Source organism: Plectrocnemia conspersa, unplaced genomic scaffold, assembly GCF_051122295.1.
Source record: "Plectrocnemia conspersa isolate PC_06_02 unplaced genomic scaffold, ASM5112229v1 ptg000001l, whole genome shotgun sequence".
Taxonomy (NCBI): domain Eukaryota; kingdom Metazoa; phylum Arthropoda; class Insecta; order Trichoptera; family Polycentropodidae; genus Plectrocnemia; species Plectrocnemia conspersa.
The window spans coordinates 10,699,960-10,727,041 of NW_028277165.1; the positions used below are offsets into that span (position 1 = coordinate 10,699,960).

General features: G+C 30.5%; 2 protein-coding genes across 11 annotated transcripts in view; one reads left to right on the plus strand and one right to left on the minus strand.

The window, feature by feature from the left end:
* Window positions 1-663: 663 nt before the first annotated feature.
* Window positions 664-6,534, plus strand: mRRF2 (mitochondrial ribosome recycling factor 2). 3 transcript variants are annotated; one of them, XM_088192366.1, is made up of 12 exons: window positions 664-866; window positions 934-1,062; window positions 1,140-1,277; window positions 1,381-1,598; window positions 2,461-2,975; window positions 4,489-4,578; window positions 4,651-4,999; window positions 5,076-5,295; window positions 5,366-5,483; window positions 5,560-5,655; window positions 6,112-6,258; window positions 6,321-6,534. In XM_088192366.1, the coding sequence occupies exons 4-12, from the start codon at window positions 1,484-1,486 to the stop codon at window positions 6,480-6,482; spliced, it is 1,812 nt and encodes a 603-aa protein (XP_088048492.1). In that variant the 5' UTR covers window positions 664-866; window positions 934-1,062; window positions 1,140-1,277; window positions 1,381-1,483; the 3' UTR covers window positions 6,483-6,534. The 3 variants fall into 3 exon arrangements, with proteins under 3 accessions (XP_088048492.1, XP_088048482.1, XP_088048473.1); XM_088192356.1 differs by having other exon boundaries at window positions 1,391-1,598; XM_088192347.1 differs by having other exon boundaries at window positions 1,407-1,598.
* AMPdeam (AMP deaminase) overlaps window positions 6,524-27,082 on the minus strand; it is a 29,716-nt gene continuing 9,157 nt past the window's right edge. Inside the window, exons 1-16 of one of the 8 annotated variants that reach the window (XM_088192288.1) lie at window positions 22,036-22,213; window positions 21,739-21,946; window positions 21,397-21,595; window positions 18,398-18,548; window positions 14,837-14,969; window positions 11,487-11,682; window positions 11,197-11,416; window positions 11,001-11,126; window positions 10,743-10,941; window positions 10,238-10,533; window positions 9,878-10,168; window positions 9,683-9,803; window positions 8,792-8,965; window positions 8,617-8,727; window positions 8,418-8,555; window positions 6,524-7,997 (exon numbers count right to left, since the gene is read on the minus strand). In XM_088192288.1, coding sequence (XP_088048414.1) covers window positions 7,974-7,997; window positions 8,418-8,555; window positions 8,617-8,727; window positions 8,792-8,965; window positions 9,683-9,803; window positions 9,878-10,168; window positions 10,238-10,533; window positions 10,743-10,941; window positions 11,001-11,126; window positions 11,197-11,416; window positions 11,487-11,682; window positions 14,837-14,969; window positions 18,398-18,548; window positions 21,397-21,529 — 2,313 coding nt within the window. In that variant the 5' untranslated portion in view covers window positions 21,530-21,595; window positions 21,739-21,946; window positions 22,036-22,213 and the 3' untranslated portion in view covers window positions 6,524-7,973. Of the gene's footprint in view, window positions 7,998-8,417; window positions 8,556-8,616; window positions 8,728-8,791; window positions 8,966-9,682; window positions 9,804-9,877; window positions 10,169-10,237; window positions 10,534-10,742; window positions 10,942-11,000; window positions 11,127-11,196; window positions 11,417-11,486; window positions 11,683-14,836; window positions 14,970-18,397; window positions 18,549-21,396; window positions 21,615-21,738; window positions 21,947-22,025; window positions 22,214-26,431; window positions 26,585-27,082 lie in introns of those variants that run through there. The other 7 variants (XM_088192282.1, XM_088192295.1, XM_088192318.1 and 4 more) reach the window with 7 other exon arrangements.

The window sequence follows — 27,082 nt, forward strand, 5'->3', positions numbered from 1 at the left end:
GGATTAAAAGTTAACGTCGCTCAAACGTATTTTTTTATCTTTTGATATTAGAAGTTTGTCATGCCGATCGTGTAACAATGATTATAAAGCAAGCGGTTATTTAACTAAGTAAGTTTGGTTCTATTTCGGTGGAAAGTTATCTTATTGATCGTTCATGGCTTCTGAAAAAGTATTATGAATAATAAAAACTATATTCAATAATTAAAATTTTGACCAGTCTAATTTCATAAATATGTTTTTAACGTTTTAGAGTGCTACAACGCTCGGCATCAGCTGTGGATACAGGTGTCACTAAAGTAATTTTAATTAGTTTTGCCACATTGGAAAAGGTATCAATTTACTGTTTTGTATAAATCGGGAAAAGTCATTGATGTGCATACATACGAGTTGTGGATAACATGAGTATTATATCATTCATATTCGAAAACAGTTATAGAATACTCGATTATGTACACTGAACATATCATCTTATGCAGTGAGTATCTTTATAAATATTAAAAATAAATTGTTTATGTTTTAGGTATTTCTCATTTTAAAGTGGATTATAAAATCATATAATTTATATTAAAAATAGTACTTAAGATAAAACAATGCCAATAATATCAGAGTAATCACATTTTTATATAATAATACCATATGATTTGAATAATTGTTCTTTTAGTCAGTGGCAACATTATTAAAATGTCAAACTGCTTTTTTTAACCTAAAAACTTTGTCAAAATATAAACCTATAATGACTATAACGACAAGATACTTCCGCGTTGCAAAAAATATAGAAATTTTAAGACGATACTTTAATAGTTCGAAAGTTAGCTATGTGCCAAATAAAATAAGGAATATTGGAATATTAGCCCACATTGACGCTGGTAAAAATATTATCTCTTTATCATGTGAATAATATATAAAGTACACAACTATTTAATATCATAATAGGTAAAACCACAACCACCGAGCGAATGTTATTCTATTCTGGAACTATTAAGTCTATGGGCGAAGTTCACCATGGAAATACAGTCACCGATTTTATGGACCAAGAACGTGAACGTGGAATAACTATCACATGTATGTGTCAAATATTGTCAATACAATTTAACAATAATTTATATTTATATACATATATTTAACTTTTATATATTTAGCTGCTGCCGTTTCGTTTGAATGGAACGATCATCAATATAACTTAATCGATACACCTGGTCATATTGATTTCACTATGGAAGTCGAACAAAGCTTATCCGTAATAGACGGCGCTGTTGTAATCCTTGATGGCTCTGCAGGTATGTGAGATAATGTACTTAACATGTTTTAAATTAATGTTTGTAGATTATTTTTCTTTTGTAACATTACCTTAAACGCTAGGTTTTGTTTTCATTCAACCAGTTTTATTTAGGACTTGCTCCAATCAGGTGTGGAAGCCCAAACGTTGACTGTGTGGCGACAATGCGACAATCATTGTCTACCTAGGATCATCTACTTAAACAAGATGGATAGAAAGGACGCAAACATTGTAATGTGCTTAGCGACGATACACGAAAAATTGGAAGTTGTCCCACTTTGTATACAATTTCCAATTAAAGACGAAGAAACAAGGCTAAAAGGTAAAATTTAATATTTACCGTGCAAAAAATAACATATTACAAGATATTTTTAATAAATATATTTTTTTTTAAAACTTTTTATATTTAAATAAATGATAAAACTGTATCATCGGGCAATAATTTAATAATCCCTTGAAATTAATTATTCAATTCTTAAAAATCTTGTGGTATTTTTATTCGTAGCCTTGAGATCCATTAAAATACGGAAAGACATGGAATTAATCAATAATTCAACTAGTTTACGATTAAATTTGTTGAGCCATACTCTTTCGATCACTTCTGTAAGATTTTGTTTGCTCATTGAGTTGTGCAATCGAATTTTTATCTTAATTATAACTCTAAGATATTATATTGCTTTAATTACGGATATTATAGAGTCAGCTCAAGAGTCTTCCACATTTTTTCTGGTATATTTTATTCAATTTTTAATCTTCATATTGATGAAATTGATAAAAAAAATTCTGAAGTTGCAGTCCAAACATCAATGAAGTTGCAATCCAAATTTTAACACACATGCTTTTCTATTGAAGGGACGGAAAAAACATATCTAGAAGAGTTTTTATATCTACCGCTTTCACTTGTCGATAACCTAATTGACGAATACACAATAATATCGCATTTTTTACTCAAACTAAAATGTGGACGATTTGTCATTTTAATTTTTGTAAATATTTTCATCACAAAAACTGACTCTCATTTGGCTAAGTAACCATCAAAAAAGAATATAGACTTGTCTCTAAATGAGTAATAGGATGTTTTATTTTAATATAATTGTATATCTTAAATTCTTATGATTCGAGATTTTTTCACGCTAACGTATGTATTTATTTTTTCAATTTAATAACCGTAATTTTGCTTTCAGGTGTGGTTGATATTTTAAGTTTAGAATATGTCAGCTGGAGCAAAGAAAATGCTGGCAGAAAGTATACACGACATCAATTATCTGAAAGCGAAAATCCGAAAATTTGGGAAAAGGCAATGGAAGCCAGACGTGACATTACAGACACTCTATCGTCTCATGATGACAATTTAGCTGAAGAAATTATCAATTTGGATTCGTTAGACAATATCGAAGCGATCGTTTTAAAAGATGCACTAAGAAGAGCGACTTTGAAACAAAAAGTCATTCCAATTTTGTGCGGTAGTTCTTATAAAAATGTCGGAGTACAATTATTGATGAACGCCATTACGGATTACTTACCTTCGCCACTCGAAAGAAACGAAATTTATAGCTGCTTCAAAGACAAATTATGCGCACGGGCATTTAAAGTGCAACACCACGATCAGAAAGGTGTTTTAACGTTTTTTAGAGTATTTTCTGGAAAGATGACCAAAAACCAAAAAGTGTACAACATTCATAAAGATGAGAATGATCAGGTATTAATATTGTTTTAAAAATGTATGTAATTCTATTGTATTGTATGAAAACATACCAAAATCTATTTATTTAATTATGACATGATAATAATATTGTTTTGTTCTATAAAAACAGAGTATGATATTACATAACAATCTATTATAATTTATATAAACTTTAATTATTTTTATATATGTATATATAGATATATATATATATATATATATATATATATATATATATATATATATATATATATATTATATATATATATATATATATATATATATATATATATATATATATATATATATATATATATATATATATATGTATTTTTTACTTATATTTTAAGAAAACCCATACATTTTTTAGGACATACTATTGACTAACTTTTTACGTGATATTTCCATTATATATCTCGGTCACGTCCACTGTTCTTGCCTGTATAGTCTAGAACTGGAGCACTTGTCAACTCTTCTCTGCCAAAGGCCGTTCGTCTGCTCAATACAATGCATCGAGATATTGACATTTTCTCGTGCACATATGGGGTTTTGATTCAATTCGTGTGGGACAATGCACACCTTTTGAGGTGATTTGTATCTGTTATTTTATCTTGTTTTCGTGTTTTTACTTATATGTGTATCATGGGCGGGCGGTAAAATACTATTCCTCTCGATCGCTTGCGTGTTAAGTGACGAGAGTGAATGATAATCACTCACTTATCATGCTCTTGTCACGTAACACGCGAGCGATCGAAAGGGAAATTATCTCACCGCCCGCGCCTGATGTGTATATGTACATATGTGTGTGCGTATATGTATTTGTATGTATGTATACGTATATATGTATCAGGCGCGGGCGGTGAGATACTTTCCCTCTCGATCGCTCGCATGTTAAGTGACGAGACAAAGGCATGTGATTCGCATGCCTTTACAATTATTTTTAATTGAGCGAACATTTTCTATACTCCATTGTGTTTGACTTTGGTGATGGTATACGTAGGGGTGGTCTGCCATAATGAATCAGAGGCCTGAAATAATCGTATTGTCTGAGATTATAAATGAGATCTCTTATACTGACAATCCTTTTTTTTCTTTTGTTTGCTATGTGTGACAGTAGAATTGTAATGGCTTGACTGCCATTTATTACTTTAAAACACCCAGACTATTATCTACGAAAGGATTAATCAGTAGCTGTATCCCATATACGATTGTTTTGTATCATGTCAAATCATGTAGGATCCTAAAATACAAAATTATTCTATATCAGAAATAATGTAACAAACAACATGTGAAAACTGATGCTGTTAAACGCTGTAACTTTGACCACATTTTCTAGTGCAATAGTGAGGTGCTTAACATTAATAGAAATGATACCTTATTGATTGAAAGAAAAATAAATAAAACAAAGTGCGAGTCTTTGTACTATGAACATAAATTAAGTAGCCAAATTATTAAAAAATGTATTCTATATTTTTATACAAAATTCAGTCGATGAGCTCAATGTTAAATAATATTGATATAATTTTAGGGCATCAATTTATTTATACCGTACGCTGACGAATATAAAAATGTTGCCGAGGTTGAATCTGGAAATGTTGCTGTATTGAGTGGTTTAAAAGTAATTATAACAAATATTTATTTTGTAATGAAGTTGTTTGTCTATTTTATATAATTACGTTTATATTTTTAGTCTACCATGTGCGGTAATTTGATAACTTCCTCTAACTTCAACGCAAATGCAGCGAAGGATGTATTGACCGAATATTTAAAAGATCCGTTAAAAAAGCAAAAGCTGAATATTCCATTATTCATAGCGAATAAAATTACGTTGAACGGCCAAGATGAAGATCATGCTGCAGCCGCTTCGACCATCTTAGGAATAGGCACAACGATACCCGATTCTGTGTTTTTATGTTCGATTGAGCCACCGAATCTGAGTAGTCAGATCGGTTTGGAAGTCGCTCTGGCTGAGCTGCAACGCGAAGATCCTAGCATGAGAGTCATCAACAATTTTGAAACGGGTCAGACAGTGTTAGCTGGTGTGTATTTATATTAAATTAACATTAAATATATCTCCAAGATGTTTTATAATGGAATGAATTGATTATTTAACAGGCATGGGTGAATTACATTTAGAAGTTATCAAACAGAGAATATTAAATGAATACAAAATAAAGGCCGAGCTTGGTCCATATCAAATAGCTTATAAAGAAACAATGCACAATACATTAAAAGACTCTCATATTATAGATAAAAGAATAGCAGGTCATAAGCACTATGTGAATATAACACTCACGCTGTACCCTTTGGATGATCCAAAAACAGATACTTTAAAGTGATTATTATTTATAATATATTTTATATAGTAAAGTATAAAAATTACGAGTTAATGGTGAATTTTTAAGGTTTGATAATACACAAGAGAGTGCCTCGAATTTGGCTCACCTTTACCATAAGCGATTGATAGCTATAAAACAAGGAATCACATCTGCATTTTTAAATGGACCAAAACTTGGATATCCGGTTTGTGTTTTAAAAGTTTATTGTCTGCTTATTTTTGTTACGGCTCTATAGTAATTGAATTACTTGTTATATGTAGGTAGAAAACGTTGGTGTGATACTTCACTGGTTAGAAGTTGAAAGAGGAACTGCGGATTCGGTCATCGCTGCTGCTACAACACAGTGTATCAGAAAAGTATGCTAAATTAGTATTAAAGATTAAATTGAAACATATGTACAAAGAGTAAACTAAGTAAAAAAATCAATATCATATTGTTAAGAAAAGTAAAAGAACATTTTTTTTATTGGTATTTAGCTAAGTTGTATACATATTTTCAAGTGATAAAAATTTCTCACTCAAAAATGTACTTTGTCAACAGATGCCACTATTGAATAATATTAAAAACGCAAAAGTGCGGGAATGGTCGTTTGCGTTATTTAATATCGTTGTGCCAAATTTTTTTTATTAGAATATAAATATATTTGTGAGGATTTCAAAACAAATAATTGAACCAATCTAATCAGTAACAATATATACTTGTAGTATAGAAATGTCCCATTTATACCATTAAAATCGTCTTTATGATTTTGATTCTGATTTTGAACACTCGTATTTCTTAAATTATTCTAATGAATTATTTCCATTTTACAGATTTTAGAAAATGCAAACACATCTTTGTTAGAACCAATAATGTTTGTGGAAGTTGTTAGTCCGACATATAATTTTTCTACAGTGTTCAACGATTTGAGTAAAAGAAGATCTATCATACACAAAATCAGTTACAGAGGACAAAATAAGGTGTGTTTTACTTTCGTAATATATTGTGAACGCAAATCTCTAATGTTTACTTATTTTTATAGGTATTGCAATGCTTTGTCCCATTGTCGGAATTGATGGGTTATTCCACAGATTTGAGGACAATAGCTTCTGGTATGGCGACGTTCTCTATGGAATTCCACAGCTATCAAACGATGAATTCAGCTGATGAACAAATAACCATAAAGCAACTCAGAGGATATTGATGAATAATAGTGTAACTATAGCATATTTATTAAAATAAAAATTTGTTAGTAACTTTTGAGTTTTATTTCCATATACACATGTATATTATTATATATCCATATACATTGGTAACTATACATTGTTAATGTTGATTATAATAACAATACATAATAAAGAATTTATAAAACATTCGTAAAATAAAATGTGCATCTAAATGTTACATTTATTTGATATAGAATTGAAAATGCTAATTTCAAACGAAGTGTGTTTAACATGTGTCATTAAAAGCGATCATATTTAAATAGTACATAATATGGCTAAAGCATATATACTTAAAAAGTGGTAATATCTTAAGAGAAAAAGGAATGCGTTATAAAGATTTCAATGCATGCGACAACATTTATATTGAAATAGGAAGACAATGTTGAGGGTTCTTTTTATATTTAATAAAATATAGCTCGTAAAATTTATACTTCTGTGTAACGTCACATATTAAAAAGATTTGTTAATATTAAAAATTCATTTGTGTAACTATTACTACATAACTTCTAATATAGCAGGACTTTAAGGCTTCATGTTTTATCTAGTGTTTTCAATTTGTTTTCTGTGGTTCAGTCTTGAATGATCAAATTGTATAATAAATCTCTGTGTTGCATAATATTATTCATAAACAAAACTTGTTTCTGTCAGATATCTATCAATTATTAGGATCTCTTTCGTTAATCAGCAATTCTATCACATTCTGATATCAATCTTACGATATCTAATTATCACAATCACGAATAGTTCTATAAAAATCATTATAAACACTATGTAATGCATATTTCAGAACAAAAGTAGAAAAATATGGTATAAAAATTATACTCCTTACCATAACTAGTTTAACAAAATAATGTTTTTATCTAAAGCTATAGCATAATAACACTGTAAAACAATATTATTGCCATAAAGATAAGATAACTTAATGTTTGACAAAAATGTATATATATATTAAGTTAATTGCAAGCAAAGTTTAGGGATTTTACTGAAGATACAGTTTGTAGTCATTATATGTATATTTGTAGCTAAAAAGTGTACAGTGTAATTGATAAGAATAAAAAATAGCAAAATCTATTTATTAACTTTAATTATAAATTTTCTTTAATAAAAATGCTCGTAAATATTAAAAATCAATAAGCATTAGAGTGAATAATTATAGAGAATCACCTTGCAAGTTTATTTAATGATAAATTACACCTTGAATATATGTAATGTGTAAAATGTTTCTCAAACTAACAATGCGATAACAAATATAAGCACCAGCCACCATAAAGGAACGTCAATACAGCGGTTTAGTGTGAAAGTTAATACAAAAATGTCCAAGTTAATGAAAGTGAATAAAATGTAATTTTTGACACAATAGGAAAAAGGTTACATACATAACAACATAAACTAATAAGGATTTAAACATTAAATATATTTTAATATATATATATGTCTGTGTGTGTCGGTTGTAATTGGATATTTAGCGTTTACACCTTGTCAGTAATCTCTCCCTGAAAATAACAATGTTAAAAAAATTATGAGTGTTATTATTGTAAATAATGTCCAACTTAAGGTAAGCATGTGGATAATAAGACAACATTTGTTATGTTAACGGATGTAACATTTATAATGTATTATAATAAAAAATAAAATAAACAATGACAAAAGCTAAAGCAATTATAACAATAGTAACAGTGAATCTATGAGAAGTTCTTTCGTTTGAAGATTTCCTTCTCATAGAATGAATACTGAACAAAGTTATGCATTAGAAAGAAAAAAATACCATTATAGTACCAATGGGTTTAAAGTGATTCAGAATCAAAAACTAAATTGTATTTTTCAATAAATTGTAATACTCTATGTATCATATAAAATATACATATTTCAACCAAAAATATAAATAAATAACTAATTTAATTAGAAACAGAAACCTTGAATATATTCGATAGTTCGTCGATAAGCGTCTCGTAGCGGAAAGCCACACGAATGTCTGGCACGTTGGTTCTTGTGATGTCATTACCGGGCACTCCTTCTTTAGTATAATTAGGTCCGAGCCAATATTGTTTAGACTGCAACAAATTCATGAATTAATTCATCACATATCTACACAATGAGAAGCGTAGAGCTTACCTTATGAGGGAAGCCACTCATTATGACACTGTTAAGTGCCAATTCGCACATGTCGCATGAGCTCAACTTCCATACTTGCGCGGCAATACTATACTCTTCCATCAAAGGTTCCTAATTAAAAAAAGTAAGCGATAAATATGAGATAATTTCAAATGATATTATGTTTATATAGTACCTTGGTGAAGTGGAACTGCAACGGATCGTCAGTACTGAGAGAGACGCATAATCCGCGAGCTAAATACTCCGGCAATGGATTTCGATGATAGTTAAGGAATAGTGAATTGTTGCTGAGCGGTGACATAGCTATGCCTATTTGCGCCAAGTAGTAAAGGTATTGTAAAACAGGAACCTGTATAGCATCAATTTTAATTAGTATATATTATACTTATAAACTACATAATGGGCAAAGAAAGATATAACTTCTGTAAATCTACCGTTGCAACACAACAGTTAGTTAGCTTGATGCATTGCAACAGGGTTAACACAATCAACAACTACTGAGTAAGTAGTGAGACACCAAACTGAAATACAAGTCTGTAAAACAGTTACATCTATATTAATAATTAAAAGTTATTGTTACAATCAATAGAAACATGACAGCTCGATTTTATTTTAATTATTCATCAGTGAGACTAGAAAAATCTAGGAAAACTTAGTCCGTGATGATCAATTGGAATTATAAACTAAGCAATGAACCAGGTCTAAAATAATATTTTTTATAGTCATTAGTATAAGAGGAAGACTGGCAAGAATAAAAGGACGAAGAGCATAAAATAAGTAATGACATTAATAATTGCAATAGAAGACAATATAAATAAAAATTTAATTTAGTTTAGTGTAATCAATTCTGACCGATGATCTTAGTGCAAAATTTCAGGCTCGTTTTTCACTTCCTCAGGGCTTTTAACAAATCGACGACAATATGAATGTTAATAATCGAGTACATCAAAAGCAAAATTTTGTCCCATAACAAACAGTATCTCAATGATATATAACATAAGAGATAAAGAATATACATATGTCTCACTAAACCCATCCTGTACAATGTATTATTTATATAACATACTTTTCTAAGTAGTAAACCGTGAGATATATTTTCAGCCATCATGAATCCGCAAACGAGATGCTGCACAGGACCAGCTTCTCCACAATGTGGTCTGAACACAAACGTGTTCATTCCTTGTTCCCTAAATAGACATGTCATTAAAAATAGATATATCAATCAATGTATTATCATTTATTAATTATTTATGAAACTTACTTTCTAAAATGGTTCAAAACAGTCATATTGGCGTAGACATAATACGCGTAATAGGCATACGGTGGATTCTCAATGTCGTTCCATTGATGCGGAACTGAAACGTCTTTATCGAACAGTGGGTTTTCAGGTTTGCTTTCGTCGTCCACTGAATCGAATCCTACCACATATTGCAAAAATTTGTTCAATTCTGGATGTTGCTCAGGATTATTGGTCGCTTCGAACAACGGTAAAAATATATTATCTAGAATATCTTGGAAGCAGGTCATCATCTTGTTTAACTTGAATATGTCACTGTAATGGTTTGAAAAATATGTATTATAAAAATGAATCATGATATTATATTTACAAATAAAAACTCACTATAATCTAGGAATTTGTATCAACCAACGAACGTTGTCAGAGTAGACATTGTAATCGATTGCCCATTTAGCCAACTTCAACCATTCAGTTTTGCTTTTACCGTAAATGGATAGTCTAAGTTCAGAGTTTTGATATTTACTCTCTTCAAGATCGGACGCCACCTCCTTAATTATTCTTGCGAAATATTTGCCTCCCGAATAATTGTCCGTCTTGAGGAATACTTCTCTTAATCTACTCTCTCCAATTGGATTATATTTGGCATTAAATTTATCAAATCTATGGAAAGTGTTGCGATCCTATAAATGCATATAAACAACTAATTTAATTATTCAATTAATATATTAATAAAATAAATCACATCAAACATGTCACATTTACTTATTTTTAAGACATTGTATCAATATTGGTTATACATCAGAATAAATTTTAAGTTTCTGCATATGTAATAAATAAAGTATAAAACTGGACATATTTGATATTGATTCTATACGTCACAAATGCTTACAGCGTGCACATCTAACATGTCTACAGTCAAGTCGTAAGTGGTCAAGTTCATAGATTGAAATACGTCTTTTAGTGTCATTGACACTCCCCTTTGGAATGTCACCACCTCATCTGCGTGATTCTTCAATGTTTTCTTGATAAAACGGAGCAAATGTTTCTGGTTCATGCAAGAAGCTGCGTGAATGTGAGTATCCACTTTGCTATAAAATAAAACTTCATCACATCATCTCTTACCGTCAATATTCAATGAACTATTTACCGAATATTATAAAAATCGCGATGCGGTACTGCTTTTTGAGAAGCCAATTCACGCAGTTCGTTCAGCAGCACGTGCAATTGAAACTTTGACGATAAATAGCTCAATCGACGGTAGCAAAATGACTTCCTAAAATAATAAATATTTAGAGTAAATCTTTTCATAATAATATATTGTAAAAAATAAACTAAAACCATACAATGGTCCATTTGCAATCATAGCGCAAAGTACATTCATATCTTGAACAAACTGCGCCAATCTAGTGTATTGATATACGAGTGGTTTATTATTTTCTACGTCTTCTTGAGTTGCATACACGTTGAATACACCGTCGACTGATTTTATAATGTAATTCTTGCTAGGAGGAAGTACACATTCCCATGGGTCTCCCACAGAAGCCGGTACATGTACCGGATGATCTGTAAATAATAAGGCATACGCTGAACGTTTCTGATGATCTTGTATGTAAATATATATATTTTAAAATACCTTCAATAGTCATCTTTTCGTCATGATGCACCTCGATGTATCCATTTGAATCCTGCTTTTCCTGCGATTCCAAATTTCTCAGGAAACGGTCAGTCATTGAAGGGAAAGTCTGGTGCGAATCGGCCATGTAACGTTTTCTAATATCCAACGCTTGCACCAATAAACTGGAAGCTTGTTGCAAATCTTCCAATGGTACCTATAATAATGATTATATTTTAATTGTGAATAATCTTCTTTCTATTAATAGACAAATAGTCTTAAAATAGTAATATAAAGAATAACACGAAAATATAAACTATGCAGTTCAAAACAATATGGTATTTTTTACATAGAAATAATCAGTTGTAATTTTTTTTGCTTCATGATCAATTCAAGATTTTTTCACATCAGTAATTTTGATGTATACGGCAATTGCCAGTAAATAAATTGTTAATTGCAAACGACTGAACTTTATGAGCATGTACTAAACTTTTTTTGTAACCCCAGCGGCCGATCAAGTTGGACGCATGTAAGCCGACGCTGCGACAAATTGCTTAGCAATAATAAGTGATCCTTTTGTTTCGATAATTTTTTTAACATTTCTTCTAAAAGCAAATTCATCATTGCGAAAAATCGCAACAGTAGTTAATGACTATTTTCATGATGTTCAAAATTAGTCAATTCTTGATAAAATTAAGAAAAAAATCTTTTTCTTTTTGTGAAATTCATACACAAACATCCAAAAACACCTTACTCGGAACAAATCTTCTAATGAAATTTGGGGTGCTCGTAACCTTCCTCCAAATGTTAATCCAAACACTACCGAAAGAAAGACATGCGACCCGAACAACAAATAGTCACAACTGACCGTCAAAGTTATTCAGTATAAAAAAACGTATTTTTTTGGAACCCATATTATACAATTATAAATGACAGTTTTTAAGTAGATTCGTTGCAGATAGTTATTCATGGGGCATTTACGTTCTGATCAACGCTCACTCGCTACCGCTCGTTCTCATCTAACCGGTTTAAATTTTAAAACGTATTTATGTAGCAAAATGTTGTTTTGCTACATAAATACGTTATAAATACATAAAATGTATAAACATATGAACAAATATTTTTTTAATAAATTTGACACCCGATAACATGAAGTACCTTATTTTATCTTATTGTTTTTTTATATTACATTTTTAAAATGATGTTAAAAAATTACCCATGGTACAAGTATTTCTGCTGACATATCAATGATTCGAGAAGAAATAGAATCAGTCAACGTTGCTACTGGGATGTATATATGTGCACGAATTTGTCTCGTGTTTACAAAGTGAGAAACGAGACGAGTGCCAGGAAATACTTTAAAGCATAGGTAAACAATATAGTTGTCAAAACAATAAAATATATGTTTAAACAACTTCATATATTTTTTTGAAAAGAGTGTTTCGAAGCTCGCGCGCAATGTCACTTGTGTGCGGTTTTTTTATTACTTGTCCCTGAAACTTGTGTTTCAATGAGTATTTGTGCAGTTTGTGTTTACGAGGCTTGTGGTGGTCATTGATGCTGAGCAGATTTTTTGTGTAACCTATTTTATCCGATTTATTTTTTCAATTGATTTTTTTTAATATGAGAGCGCAAAAAACATTTATTCCATCTCAGAAGTCAAAAATCCACGTCAAAAGCAATAAAATCGTGCCGTCGTCGTCGCAGTGGTTATTTTTATTATTTAGATTTTAATAAGATTCATAGTGTTTCATTAAATGACGTGCATTTTTATGGTCAAATTCAAGGGGAGGAGCCCCTCCCCCCGCAAATGACGTCCCTGTATACATATCAAAAAAATTGCAAAAAAATAATTTAGAACCACTCTTGTTTCGCGTTTTGTCCGTTAGCGTGAGACAATTTTGATAAATGAATTTTATGGTAAAAAACACGTGAAAATGCTCACCCGTCCCAATATATTGTTGATAGCAAAAATGTGTCAAAGGATTAACAGAAACTTTATGAAGTGTCGACCATTGTCAACTCTCACGATTTATAAATGAAAATTGTATAAGCTTCTATTTATGGATCACCTAATTGTACATGCAGAATTTACTCTTTTCATATTTGCAAAAGTGAAGGGTAAATATTTTTTGTTACTTCTTAAACGATAATAAATTCTAATTATATAATTAAATAATTTATTTTGTGTAGTTGATATCAAAATCGCATTGGAGTATTTAAGAAAAATCTGTTCATATTTCGTACTAGCGATGCTAACCATCAACCGATGGATAACGAGCGAGCATGACTAGCGGTCATAAATCACTGACAGTAAATAACAATAGAGCTACATGTTTTTGCTTGTGTATGGCCGTCCCTCGAGTATGCCGTGTGTAAATACATACAAAATATAAAAATGCAAATACTCGCATTTTAATTTTTTTGTTAAACGGCAAATGTTTGAGGATGCCGAAACTTAATGTGTCATAAAACTTACATTGTAAAACAATACTTTCAGACTATTAAATAGGTATTTCCTGTCCCTTTCTGATACACCGCTCTCACTACTCACTTAATCTCTAAATGGGTTTTGCGAAATAGAAGAATAGCCGAAGAATTTTTCATCTTGAAAATTGTGTGAAATATATATCTAATATAAAGAAAGCAAATATTATATTGAAATATATACCTGTTAAAAATAACAGGGTATTCGGTTCTTTTAAAAACATGCGGATACCCGGTTATTTTAAAATAAGTGTTCCGTCGTAGGAAAAGCTTAAAAATCTCGAACTGCACAATGAGATTTAATACTAATTTATATTATAGCTTTCAATCACTAGGTTTTTATTAATCCATTTTTTTCTACCTCTTGGCTTTTGATTGTATGTTAGGGGTTGACACGGTTGACGACTCATATTGATCACGATCTTCAGGGCGGAGTAAGGCAACAATACAAAATTCTAGAAGAAAAATATTTGTTTACCAGTCAACCCATTCCAAGTTGACCTCAAACAATTACACGGCCACGCGGCAATTAAAGCGCGACACTCAATTGAAGACGTTTCAATACGTTTTACGGACTCAATTTCGTTCAAAGTACACATTGTTCCTGCGAGTGTCGTTCGAAGCTCCTAAAGGCAATCTAAGAAAGAGAAGAACAGGCGTACACACGCTATTTTCACATTTGGCCGCCACTTTTGTCGCAGGTCGCGTGCCGCCACAACTGACAACGTGCTCATGATATACACATAAATTTATATTTGAAAGTCGTCATTAACGGCCATAAAGGTATCGTGCACACGACATTCGATGGGATTACTTAATTTGCCTAAAATCATAATTGTTCCATGTCGTTCCAAACAAACGTTCGTGATCAAAAAACGACTCACCCCAGAAGTATCTTCTCCGCTGATGGAGATCCTCTGGAAATGAGGCACGTACTCATGTTCGTCCACGTGGAAATATTTTTCGTCCAAATCGTCCACGCTTCCTCCGTGCACAGAGCGCCTTTCTTCAGCAGCTCTGAAAAATAAATATTTTTAATTATTTGGGATCGAATTATTGAACTGATTGAAATAAAATATTCGCGTCTTGAAACCACAAATACAAAAACGTCACACAAACCTCAAAAAAATTTGCGACACACACATGTTTTTGAGGTAAATGTTAAACGATAATAAAGGGTGGGCCTTTCCAACATTTTGTTTCGTTCAACGAAGAAATTCTGCGAATTTTAGTCATAGTAGATACCGCCGTTAAACATTCTATTCACAAATGTTTCTAAATGCCGTAAAAGCATTTTTTTTTTGTTGAGAAGAAGCGTCTTAATGTCTCGCAGGTATCAAGTACCAGGAATTTTAGAGCGATACTAGCCACTCAAACTTCATTCGAAATAGTATAAATGAATATTTTACGAATATTCATATCGACCTCCCTTTTAGTGTCTAAACTAGCAGTAGCTCAAGTTAGCTTTATAAAAATTGTACTACGCGGATATTCGCTCAGTTTATATTTACTGACAAAAGCAATTCATGATTTTATGACGATTTTTTAGGCTGGAGTTCAAATTAACGTCTAATTGACACAAACCGAATACAACACATTTTTTAATGTGTAGCCAAAGAATCTCAATATAAGCCGAATGAAACTGTACATTAAATATTTGTTTAGGTTGTAGGGCAATTTTGTGATATGGCAAATGTATAAAAAATATGACGCCGTAGCAATAGCTCGTGAGACAAAACCGCGCCGACAATATCGCGAAACGACTTTAACGCGTAAGTCAAAAAACGAAACACTAAAAAATAGGTAAATAAAAAAAACTTATTCTAGCATTCAATAAAAACTTGAGCACAAAATATCACTAGGCACAAAGAAATAATATTAAAACTATTATACCGTAATTCAAATAATTAGCTGTGCCGAAGAAAAACTTACGTCAGTCAAGAGATAGATAGTTGTTAGCCCTATTATGCTACTGAAGAATTTATTTTTAAAGGCATTGAACACCGTACTATATTCATAATTGCATCATTTTAAAAGAACAAACCAAAACCAAAGTTTTACAAACAAACCGCCTGAGATCGTCGCCATTCAAAAACGACGTATGTATTAACCGCGACTAAATGATTATAAAAACGTACAAGAATCGGCGTAATTATTTTTTTAAGCCGTACTATTCATATAATGTAACGCGTTGGTCTCGCTCAACGATAGCGACGAAAGCGACCACAATGGTTTCGCACATAAAGGGTCAACCGGGATTATACACATGCTTCATTAGAGAGGATGTAAATAATAAGCTGATTTTGAAAATGCCACCATTAGTCTAAATACGTAATTTCTATTCGTCCAAGCTTCTGTAAGAAAATATATAAAAAAGCCTGACACTAGAGCCGTGGTAAGATCAGAAAACACAGAGATTCTCTTCGAAACACCCTCACAAATTTTGAAAGACAACAACAAGGGCTTCTTCAAAGATTCTGACACTTGCTATACTGTCGCTCGCTACTCGGTATCGAAACCCCAAATATTTATTACATAATTATAATACTGGCGTTAAGCATTTTGACAACAAGTGTATTTAATCCCAATTGGCCTTGCTTTTGCCGTTACTCACACGGTCAATTGTATGTAACTGACAAATTAAATACTTAATCTAACAAAAACTACACCCAATTTTTTATCAAGAGTCAATAAAAGCAGGATTACTTAAAAAATAAATAAAATTACAAAATACATAAGGGTAATGATTGTAAATAATAAAACATACACAGCAATAAAAATAGTGAAAGGAACGATAAGATAGTAAATTTCTAAAACTGCGTACTTACGCATACCAATTCCACCCCTTACGGCGACCGACCAATCACAGGGCATAAATGTTAGAGCACATGATGATCACGCGTTAAATGGTGTTTCTAAGCACTGATTGTTTAAAATAAATAAAGCGCAAAGACTATCACAAATACTAAATTAATGAAAATCCAATTTTTTCACAAGACGATTTGTGTTTGAGGTATTTTATTAATATAAAAAATTCTTTATTCTAAACTGATATTATAAGGTTGCAAAAAAATAATCATATCATTAAATTGAGTATATCATGCATTAAATATGTAACGAAATCAAATTAGCATTTTTATTTCACAAAATACATAAGCGATGACAAATGTAATATAAAACTGTATTCATCGTTTCTTTAAATAGTTTATTAATTATACTTAATAATCCATGACTCATTAAAAAATGATTAATGATATCTTGTTTCGTTATTTTAACACGTTTACATTTAGATAAAGTATAAAAATAAATTAGGAATAGAGTAGATAAGGTTTATGAGCTATAACCGTCAATAGGGATCAAATATTTTTGTATCTGTTTTACTTACATTGTTACAAAATCATTAAAGAAATGATCTAACCACTAGCTAAATTCAGACATTTGAAAAGAAATTAAAGCATCATTCTATTTACTTGAAAAATATCGACTTCTTCTGCTCTTCGAACCAGCGTTTAGCGTCTCTTTTATTTCCAAACATATTTATTTAATCAAGGTGAAAAATACTATTATATGACTATTAATTAGTACACCACCCCGAGAGCGGTCAGAATGGAAATGGACATAAAATTGCAGAGACCCTGTTCTTTATACGGCTTCGTACTTACCTATATTTGTACAGTACCATCGATCAGGTGGCAGAGGTCCGAAATATTTTTTTTTAATTAATAAAATATACGCATTGAGAATGTTAACTATTATTTTTAATGCAATGACAAAAAAATATGTAAATACTTTAATAATAATAAAAAACAATGATCAAAATGTTTTTGTTAAGAATATATGTACCTCAAATTGAAACTAGTATATAAATGAAAAGAATCAATAACTTCAAGTTTTAATTAAGAGTTATTGTAATCTATAAATATATTAAAAACGTAAGCAATATAGTTGATTTAAGTTGTGATTTTATATGGTTTCCAATTATATGATAGTAAATGGACGTTTTCTTGTTTATTACATTCGTTATATTTTTAAAATATAATCGATTATTTCCACTCGTATACCTAGTTACGTAATATAGAGATAAAGAAATTGAATTGAAGGGAATAAATTAAGGCTCATAAGAATAAGAAAAGCTTTTAGTATGAATATATTGACATCGTTTAAAAAATAATATCAATTAAAATATCAGAACTTATAAGATCAATAACTTTATAAAGTTAGTTATATAGTAAAATATAATTGAAAATAACTAAAAACAATCAATTTGAACTCAATTAAGTTGAAGTTGCTTCTAAACTAATATCAATAAAAACAGCGTTCCCCAGAGTTTAGGGGTCGAGGCCATTTATTTAATGGATCGAAAAAATAATTAGGTCGCACAACCAGGTAAGAAAATGCTATTGATTTTTTTTACTTAATATATTTATAGGTTTAATTAAACTTACTTGACATTCAGCTGCCTCTGTATAGCAAGTTTCTTCTCAATCTGCTCAATGGGAAACTGAGGAACTTCGTACGGCGCAGACAGTTCGTTTGTAACTTCCCTGTCTTCTACACCGGCGGAAAGCTGAAACGAAGTAGTCGGGCTATCTACGTCTGAAAACGTAAACAGAGATCGAATTTTAAAACAATAATAAAATACGCAGATAACGCTAAAGATAACCTTGGAGATTGGAGAAGAACGCAAATGTTTACACGCCGAGATCTAGTGTAAACTTAATTAGCAAATGTTTTTTTTAGTATTTCTAATTTCACTTTCAATTTATTGAACAAATAAGTTTGTTTTTGTAAACAACGTGACAACAACTTCAATTGACAAATGTTTGTATCTATATACATATTGTATAGTTGTATATGTATGTGAGACATTTATATGTGACTTTGACACGTACTAAAATATTCTCTTCAAGAAGATAAATGATGTCTAAGTAAAATAAAACATACATACATATAATTTGGTGCTTTAAAATAATTTTAAAATAAAAATTAGATTTTTTAAGAAGGATCTTTCACGAGTACTTTCTCGTATTACTTTAAAATTGAAATAAAATAAAATAAAATCAATAAATAATTATTTAAGTTATTATTATTTATTATAAATCTTTTCGTTGTGATGTGACCACTTTTATTTCTTGAGAATATGATTGACACGTTATTTTATTTTTACTGTAAATAAATAGGTAATGAAATTTTCACACTCAAAATACCTTTGATTTTATCGAAAACAAGATTAATCTATAACATTAAGCACCAGAGATAATGATGAAGATAAATATCGGTATGTAACTAAAGAGTTCAAAGTATTTGAAACGATAGTAAAAGGACAGCATAATACAAAACTATAATTAAGCCTACATTATACTTAAATTCAAGCTAAGTAAAAAAACATCGTTCAACGGGTAATCATCACGCGCTCGTAAATCTCTGCCATGTGAATGGACGGTCGCCCTGAGGGGCGGTACCAGTATGTGTAAGTACACAGGGCGATATTGGTTTGATATTTTTGAGGTACTGTTATTAAGATTATTATATTATCTACCCTTTCATTATATATGTCGTATTTATTATAATCTTTCCCTTGCTCTAATTGTTTTTTTTTTGTTTAATTCTAAAATCATTACAAATTTATTAATTTTAAATTTGTTTTAATGTGTAATCTTTGCAAAATGAGTGAAATTTCTTTTTGATTGCAAATAATTATATAACTAAAAAACAAACTTAAATATTGAATGCGCTATGTTTTCTAGCAAAATAGTCGATTTTCAAGTAAATAATTTTTAATTATAAATTTAATTAAGATTAGAAATAAATAAAAACTTTTTTATTCTGTTATCAGAAATCACAGTCAGTAGACAGTAATCAACAATATAATTTAATTTATCTGCTTTTACCGAAAAAAAACATCATGCACTTATGTTATGTACGTCTTTATAAAAATGTGCATACCGATTCTTTTAACCGATTAATATATTGTATTCAGGTGTATTTTATTGCTATTTTGATTTATAAAAAAAAGTTGATATGCAATAAATGATTTATCACACCCTTACTAAACTTAGTATGAAACTAGCTATGAACATTCATATCAAAACAGAAAAAACTAGAAATATTTAATGTACTGATAAGTTTTAGAGTAGTAGTTCTTCAGAAGTTAAATATGCTTGAAAAATATTGTTTTTTTTTATATCAAAGTTTGCCAGGCAGTGGTCGTTTTTTTCATTAAAATTCATAGTTTTCATTTTTTCTATCTAAATTCAAGGGAGCGTCTCTATTTAGAATCCACGTCAAAAGCCATAAAATCGTGCCGTCACAGTGTTTACTTTTAATAACAATATTACATTACGATTTACAATAAGTGAGAATCAAACGAATCATATATAAACAAAATTTTGATAAATAGGAGAGCGCAAAAAACAATTCAAAAATCCACGTCAAAAGCAATAAAAACGTCTAAAAAGGTTATTATCAGACCATAACGAATAATTTGTTTCTGCCATAAATTACTGAGATTTGTAAGACAATTGAGAACTGGAAAAGGATGTAGATTCACTAAAAATTTTAAAGTGACAATATCGAATCACTTCCACCAGATACTTCGAATAAACGAGAGTTCAGACGAACTTTCACCAAGCAAAGCTACGTTAAATTGAAAGACATAAAAAAGCGGATATTTTTTACTTCGACTTTCCAGTCGTACAATTACTCGAATTCCTTAGGGTTTAACCCGATATTCGATATGACCTGGAGACTACATGGCGTAATATCAGTAAAGTCCAATCACTTTTAATACGTGTATGTGTATACGTAAATATGTTTTAATAAAACAATTATAAAACTGTATACATAATACATATAAATAAGTAGTAAAATTATAATTTTGTATGTATATTTATCAGAATTACATATTATAATAAAAAACATGGTAAACGATAAGAATATTACATAACAAATTGACTAAGATAATGAAAAATGTATATTTTATTAACTAGTAATAAATGATTTCTTAAACTTGAGTTTTTATTTTATTCTATAAAGGCAATCAATACAAAGGCACGTAATTTAACATTTATTGTGCACAAATTTGGGCGTCTTATCATTTTTACTCATACAAAAAATAAAACACACGTTAAACTGCGTAAATATGTCAGTAATTAATATTAATAAAAAAATAGATAAAAATCAATATCCTCCTCTTCATCTCCTTTGTGTCTTTACACATTCAACACTCTCTAACTTATATTTGGCTATGAATTGGCTTCGGCCTGAATTTTATGTAAATCAGTAGTTCTTAACTTCTTAAAAAAACAAATTTATTTTTAATTTAATTTTAATCTATAATTGCACATATAAAAACGTGTCAACGATGAACTCTAGTGTCTGGTTTCAATAATTGAACTATCCACTTATCATATTTTTAAAACTTAATAAATAAAATAATACATACTATCGTCATTGGTCCCTTTCTTCATATCTAAATTATAGTCATCGCGATCGAAACTATACTTCACCAAGGAAGATTTTCTATTTCTTCCAGTGTATTCGTCATCATCACCGTTGTATTCGTCGATTCGATACATTTCCACTTTAGTGTTTGTTCACAGATATTTAATGTTTACCATTCATGAGTTTACAGCATAGATATGCTGAAAAAACACGGTTTGGCTATAAATAGATGTTTCAGATTTTATATAATAATAAAAAGTGATACTTCTAAATTGATTGATTTTTTATAAAATATATGGATATGTTCCAAAAAAAGTATAAGAACATTTAGTTCTATACTAACATAATATGATAATGTTACACAAAGTTCGTCAGCGATTCCCAACCAAATCAAGCGGGCGGTAATTAAAAATTCGAAGGTTGATAAAGCAGCTGTTTGTATCGCGAGTGATTTTTATTAGTTCATGCCACACAATGCATGCAACAAGTATCGTTCATCAATCGATGATATCGACACACGCATGTAAAAAACTGGTATACCGAAACAGCTGCTGTGAAATATTATATAAATTTAAAATTAGATTCGCGATAAGGATTTTGCGTAGTTGTTGAAATAACTCAATCTTATACAGTAACCGACGTGTCGCAAAGTTTATGACGTCATATGTTAATAGATGTTCGTGCACTGAAAAAGTTGTCGGACAGCGAAAAGGTTGGTGACCGCTGGACGAGTTGCATACCGACAACAAAGTCTAGAATATGGACAAACTGACAACTGGCAACACGCGACCGAACGCTGACGAGTCTATTCGACGACTGACTTGCCCTATGTTAGTTCGCGACCTGCTTCATATGCTTTGGTTCTCGACTACCGTGTCTCATCTGGAAGTTCACAGAGGGGAAGTGTTTATAGAATCTATTGAATCAAGAATCCAAATCATCTCACAAAGAAGCAAAAGTAAAGCGTGTTTCTAATGTTAAGTGTTTGTAACGATCAGATAAGTCAAAAATTGTATGATATGTTCTAGCAATAGTAAAACATGAATAAAAATACGATAAACGTTATCTGTGTAATATCTAACTATTCATATCTGTGTATTGTGTTTATTAAATTAACTTTGTGCTACAAATTATTTGATTGATTGGATAATAAGTAATCAATGTTCCAAGCCTTCCAAAATTAAAGGAATATATTCATTACTCGGACCTGAAGTACAGCTTAATTTCACGACGAATGTTTAATACATAACGACATTGGCAATGAAATTGTTTGCAATGATTTCCTAAAAGGTTATAAAATAATTGTTTTATGTATTTGAAACTATCTATGAACGAAGATTTTTTGGTGGCTTTATACAAATCACCCATTGTAGTTGCGACGAAATTGTTCGTATGGATTTATTTATTTTATTTTTTCGTCGACATTATATAAGCGATTACATACCTCGCAAAAAGGACCTGAGCAAAGCCGAATGGTCAGTGCCAAATACATAAGGATGCGTTTGATATACCAATTGCTCAGACCTCCACATTCCACACAGAACTACATATATCAATTGACCAATTTTCGTATCGCTCTTACGTCTAACAAGATTTTTATCTGACATTAACAAAGAGTTTATTTCTGCCTCGAATCATTTAGATTAGGAAAGGACTGTACCGAATCACTTCATCTGAAACCCCACTTCGCTTTCGGCTTGGAAAAAATGAGAATGCAAAATATTCAAATTTTTCAGAACTTGTCATTCTGTACATGAATTTTATTTATTAGGAAGTGCATTTTCAGCTAACTAATTCTTATTAATATTATCTAATATTGTACCTGACTTTAAATGACAACGTTTCACTGTTTATCCTTTCTATTACGGTGCTAAAAAAAACATTCGGTGACGTACACGCAATGTATAAAATTAGTGATTAAAAATTAGAAAAACATTATTATTATCTCTAAATAATCATTAACATGTATTGGCAACTATGCCAAAAATATATAAAAGCAAAAAATTAACGTATTTAATATTTATTTACCAAAAGTATTGACAAAATCAATTTGAAAACTCCTACGAAGCACCTGATTTTTTAGTAAAAAATATATTTTTGTAACTTCTGATATTTCAATATAATTATAAGTGTATACAAGTAGTATAATATGAACATTTATTTGACATATTTACAGATATATTCTCATAATATGATGATATGTACACTCAGTGTACACCACAGTAAAGAAAGCACATTGAATTAAAAATGTTGGCTAGGTGATGTTTTTTTTGTTGAACAGTTTTCACATAGTAACATATACATATATAGAAGTACATATAGTGTGGCATTATGAGACAAAATTTACCACGAGTCAATTTATTTATGCAATCGCGAATTCAACTTACATAAATTTGAAAAAAATTAAAAGATTTAGAAATTATTAAGTTAGACATACTATGAAATATATAAGTATAAACTACATTTTATTACTCTATAATACATATAATCCAGTGTAGTACGAACATATAGCTAATAATACTTTTAAAAAATAAACTATGTTAAAAATTACAAAAAATAAAAACAAATTCTCATTATGTCATTTACTCTATTTTTAAATATATTATATATTACCTATGATGGAGGTTAAAAATTGATATAAGTGCGAACAGGGGGACGGCTGGACCCCAGATCTGTTGTAAATTCATACATGAATACTAGATTTCAGCGTATTCAATAAATAAAGGCATTTAAAATAGCTATAATTTTGATATTCGCGAACTGCAAGTGAGAATTAAATTGAATCATTACATCGCATGTACAAAATAATGCAAAACCATTTTTTGGACATTTTCTTTCGTCTTTTTCAACATAAGAATCGTAAAATTTTGTTGACAGCTTTATAGTTTCTCGGGAAAACAACACTAAAATGAGATTTTACACATCAAGTAAAAACCATTACAATATATTTGTAAAAAGTTATTACAGAAATACATAAAACATAATTGTACTATAGATATGAAAAAAACATTGGGGTACTAATTTCCCCCGCTTTGGGTTGCTAAAATGTAATTAAACCGTTTAACTCAAAACATAATATAAGCGAAGAACAAACAATCAATATAATTCAAAACATTATATAAGCGAAGAACAAACGAGCAATGTTGGGCTCCAGTTCCAGGCTTCATTCCAAAAAATTAATAACGTCAGAACTTATGTATAATACTATACATCGGGCGCGTTTCGCACGCCCTTATCTCTCACTCACTCCCGTTACTTAACACGCGAGCGAGCGAAAAGGAAAGCATCTCACCGTACGCGGCTGCTATACATTCATATGCATGTTTAAAGAAACATTTTCAATATTAATAATTAAAATAATTACACATAACTATACAATGATGTCAGTAATTAAACAATATGATTTTAATTTATTCTTAGCTAACTTCATGTTGTGACACTTGTATATTGTTGTTTAAAAGCAAAATAAATCACTTCGAGAGAAGCTTTAGTATTTGAAGCATTAAATAGATGGAGCATTATATATATTTAAATTGTCACAGTTTACTATCACGGAAATACAAAAAATAGTCTAAGAGTAATTGAACGCCCTCGCTTTTTCAAAGATTAAATTCATGACAACAACCTACGCAAACAGTAAAATAAGTGTGGGCATTCGTCGAGATATCGATTCATGTGTAAGTGAAGCTCTTTTCATATGGCAGATTGCCTAAGTCGGACAACGAGATGCAATCGCTCATACATAAAGGAATTCTTATAGATATTAAGAAGAGTTAAATATATTTGTAAGAGCATAAACATTATTCATCAAATGCGCAATGAGTTATCCTTTTAAATAAAGAGATCAAAGCTCATGTACTAATACAAAGATCAGCACGTGTCAAACTGTATATCGATTGTATTCATGATGCCAATTGTTTACTCACGCTATATAATGAAAGGAAGACAACAAATTTTTGGCAGAGATTGCAGTCTTTCGATTGACGAATTTTCAATAAGTATATAAAATAAGAGAAAATACGTTGTTGTTTAAAGAATGCTATATTTTGGGTCCATGGTAATATTCTTCATATAAAGTAAAATGTAAGTAGCTAGATTAACTAGAAAATGGTTATAGTGATTATAATTATTCTAACAAGAATTCCAAAAAAAATATAGAATTTTTTCTTAATCACAGAAGTTAATGTAATTGCATAACAACAATAATTGCTGTACAATTTCGTGTTTACTTTTTGATATAGGTAAACAAACCAAAAATTAATTAACCTAATTGATCAGAAAACAGCCGGCGCCAAGAAAAGTCGTTTTCAAACGAAAACAGCTCAACGTTTTGCTATGCGACGAGGTGAACGTTTTTATGACGATGCGTTAGAAATATACAAGTAAGTGGAAAATTCTGAAATAGAACAACACTACCAGTGTCACAACAATATGCGAATTATCTCTTGGCAGCGATTTGCTGCGCCTACTGATCGCTCGTAAATCCAAGACTATCTATCTTTATAGATCTCACCTGCAAATTAGTCACAAACCTGATGCTACAAATTGCTTGCCAAAGAAGCAAGAAACGTGTAATGTATTCGACATTGATGCCCGAAGAAAAACGAATGACGCAAATAGTCTAGTCGACTGAGGAAAAGTGATGACAACGCGTGTTTTAGAACTAACCAAAATACTCCAGATGAAAATTTATATTAGTCAGAAATCAAAAGATTTGCAATTAACTATATAATGCGACTATTAAGTATATTTTATGTATGTATATACATAACTCTTAAGCCCGAAATCCACATTCAAACTAGTTTCAAATATAGATATTAAAAATAGTAAGGTGTGAAAAGTGACAATATGTGTAGAATTAAAATTAACACTTATATTTTTTTAATAAGTTGTGTTGTGGCCATTAGTATGAATACGCTGTGTCATTCAAATATCTGAAGCATAACTAAACAAGGTCTTTTTTCAATTTAGCGTTCCATCAACCGCCATATTTAATGAAAGCAACTGTAAATAAAAAAATAATGTATTGTGGTTACCTTCTTCGTCGTAGAAGAAATCTACGGCTATTTGCAAAGGTCTTCCGACCCCGACTTCGATGACACCCCTTTGCGACATCTTCTTCTTCTCACTCGCGAGTCACAATAGTTCTAGAACCTCAAGTGTACTGAAGTTGGACGTCTCGAGTGTTTCTATTTCAAGACAATTTTGTGCGAAATAACGTTCGTGACATAAAGAAAACGCGCAGAGACACACACACACACACACACACACATTTGCACGATCCTGTATAATATTGAAAAATGCAATGTTTTGACGAAAAGTGTTAGTTGAAAGTTATCATGTGAAATGTTATCTTTTTACACGTCGACCCACGCTGAAAAGAGCATCGCCAATTTAGAATATTAGAATTATCTTAGGCGTTCTAGAAGTGAAATTCCATATTTGTTTTTAATTTACTTCATAGACAAAAATTGCTATATTTTTACTTATAGATCTAAATTATAAAGCAGAAATTCTATTGGCGTCTCAACAATACGATTTATAAAACAAGAACAACTCTCGAGTGGTGAGAGAGTTGGTGTCTTTAAATTTATACAGCTTCAATTGTATTTAAATTTCTAGCGCAGCGCAACAATTTTCAGCCCATAATGTTATTTTTATCATGGCTTTGAAATATTCAATAATAT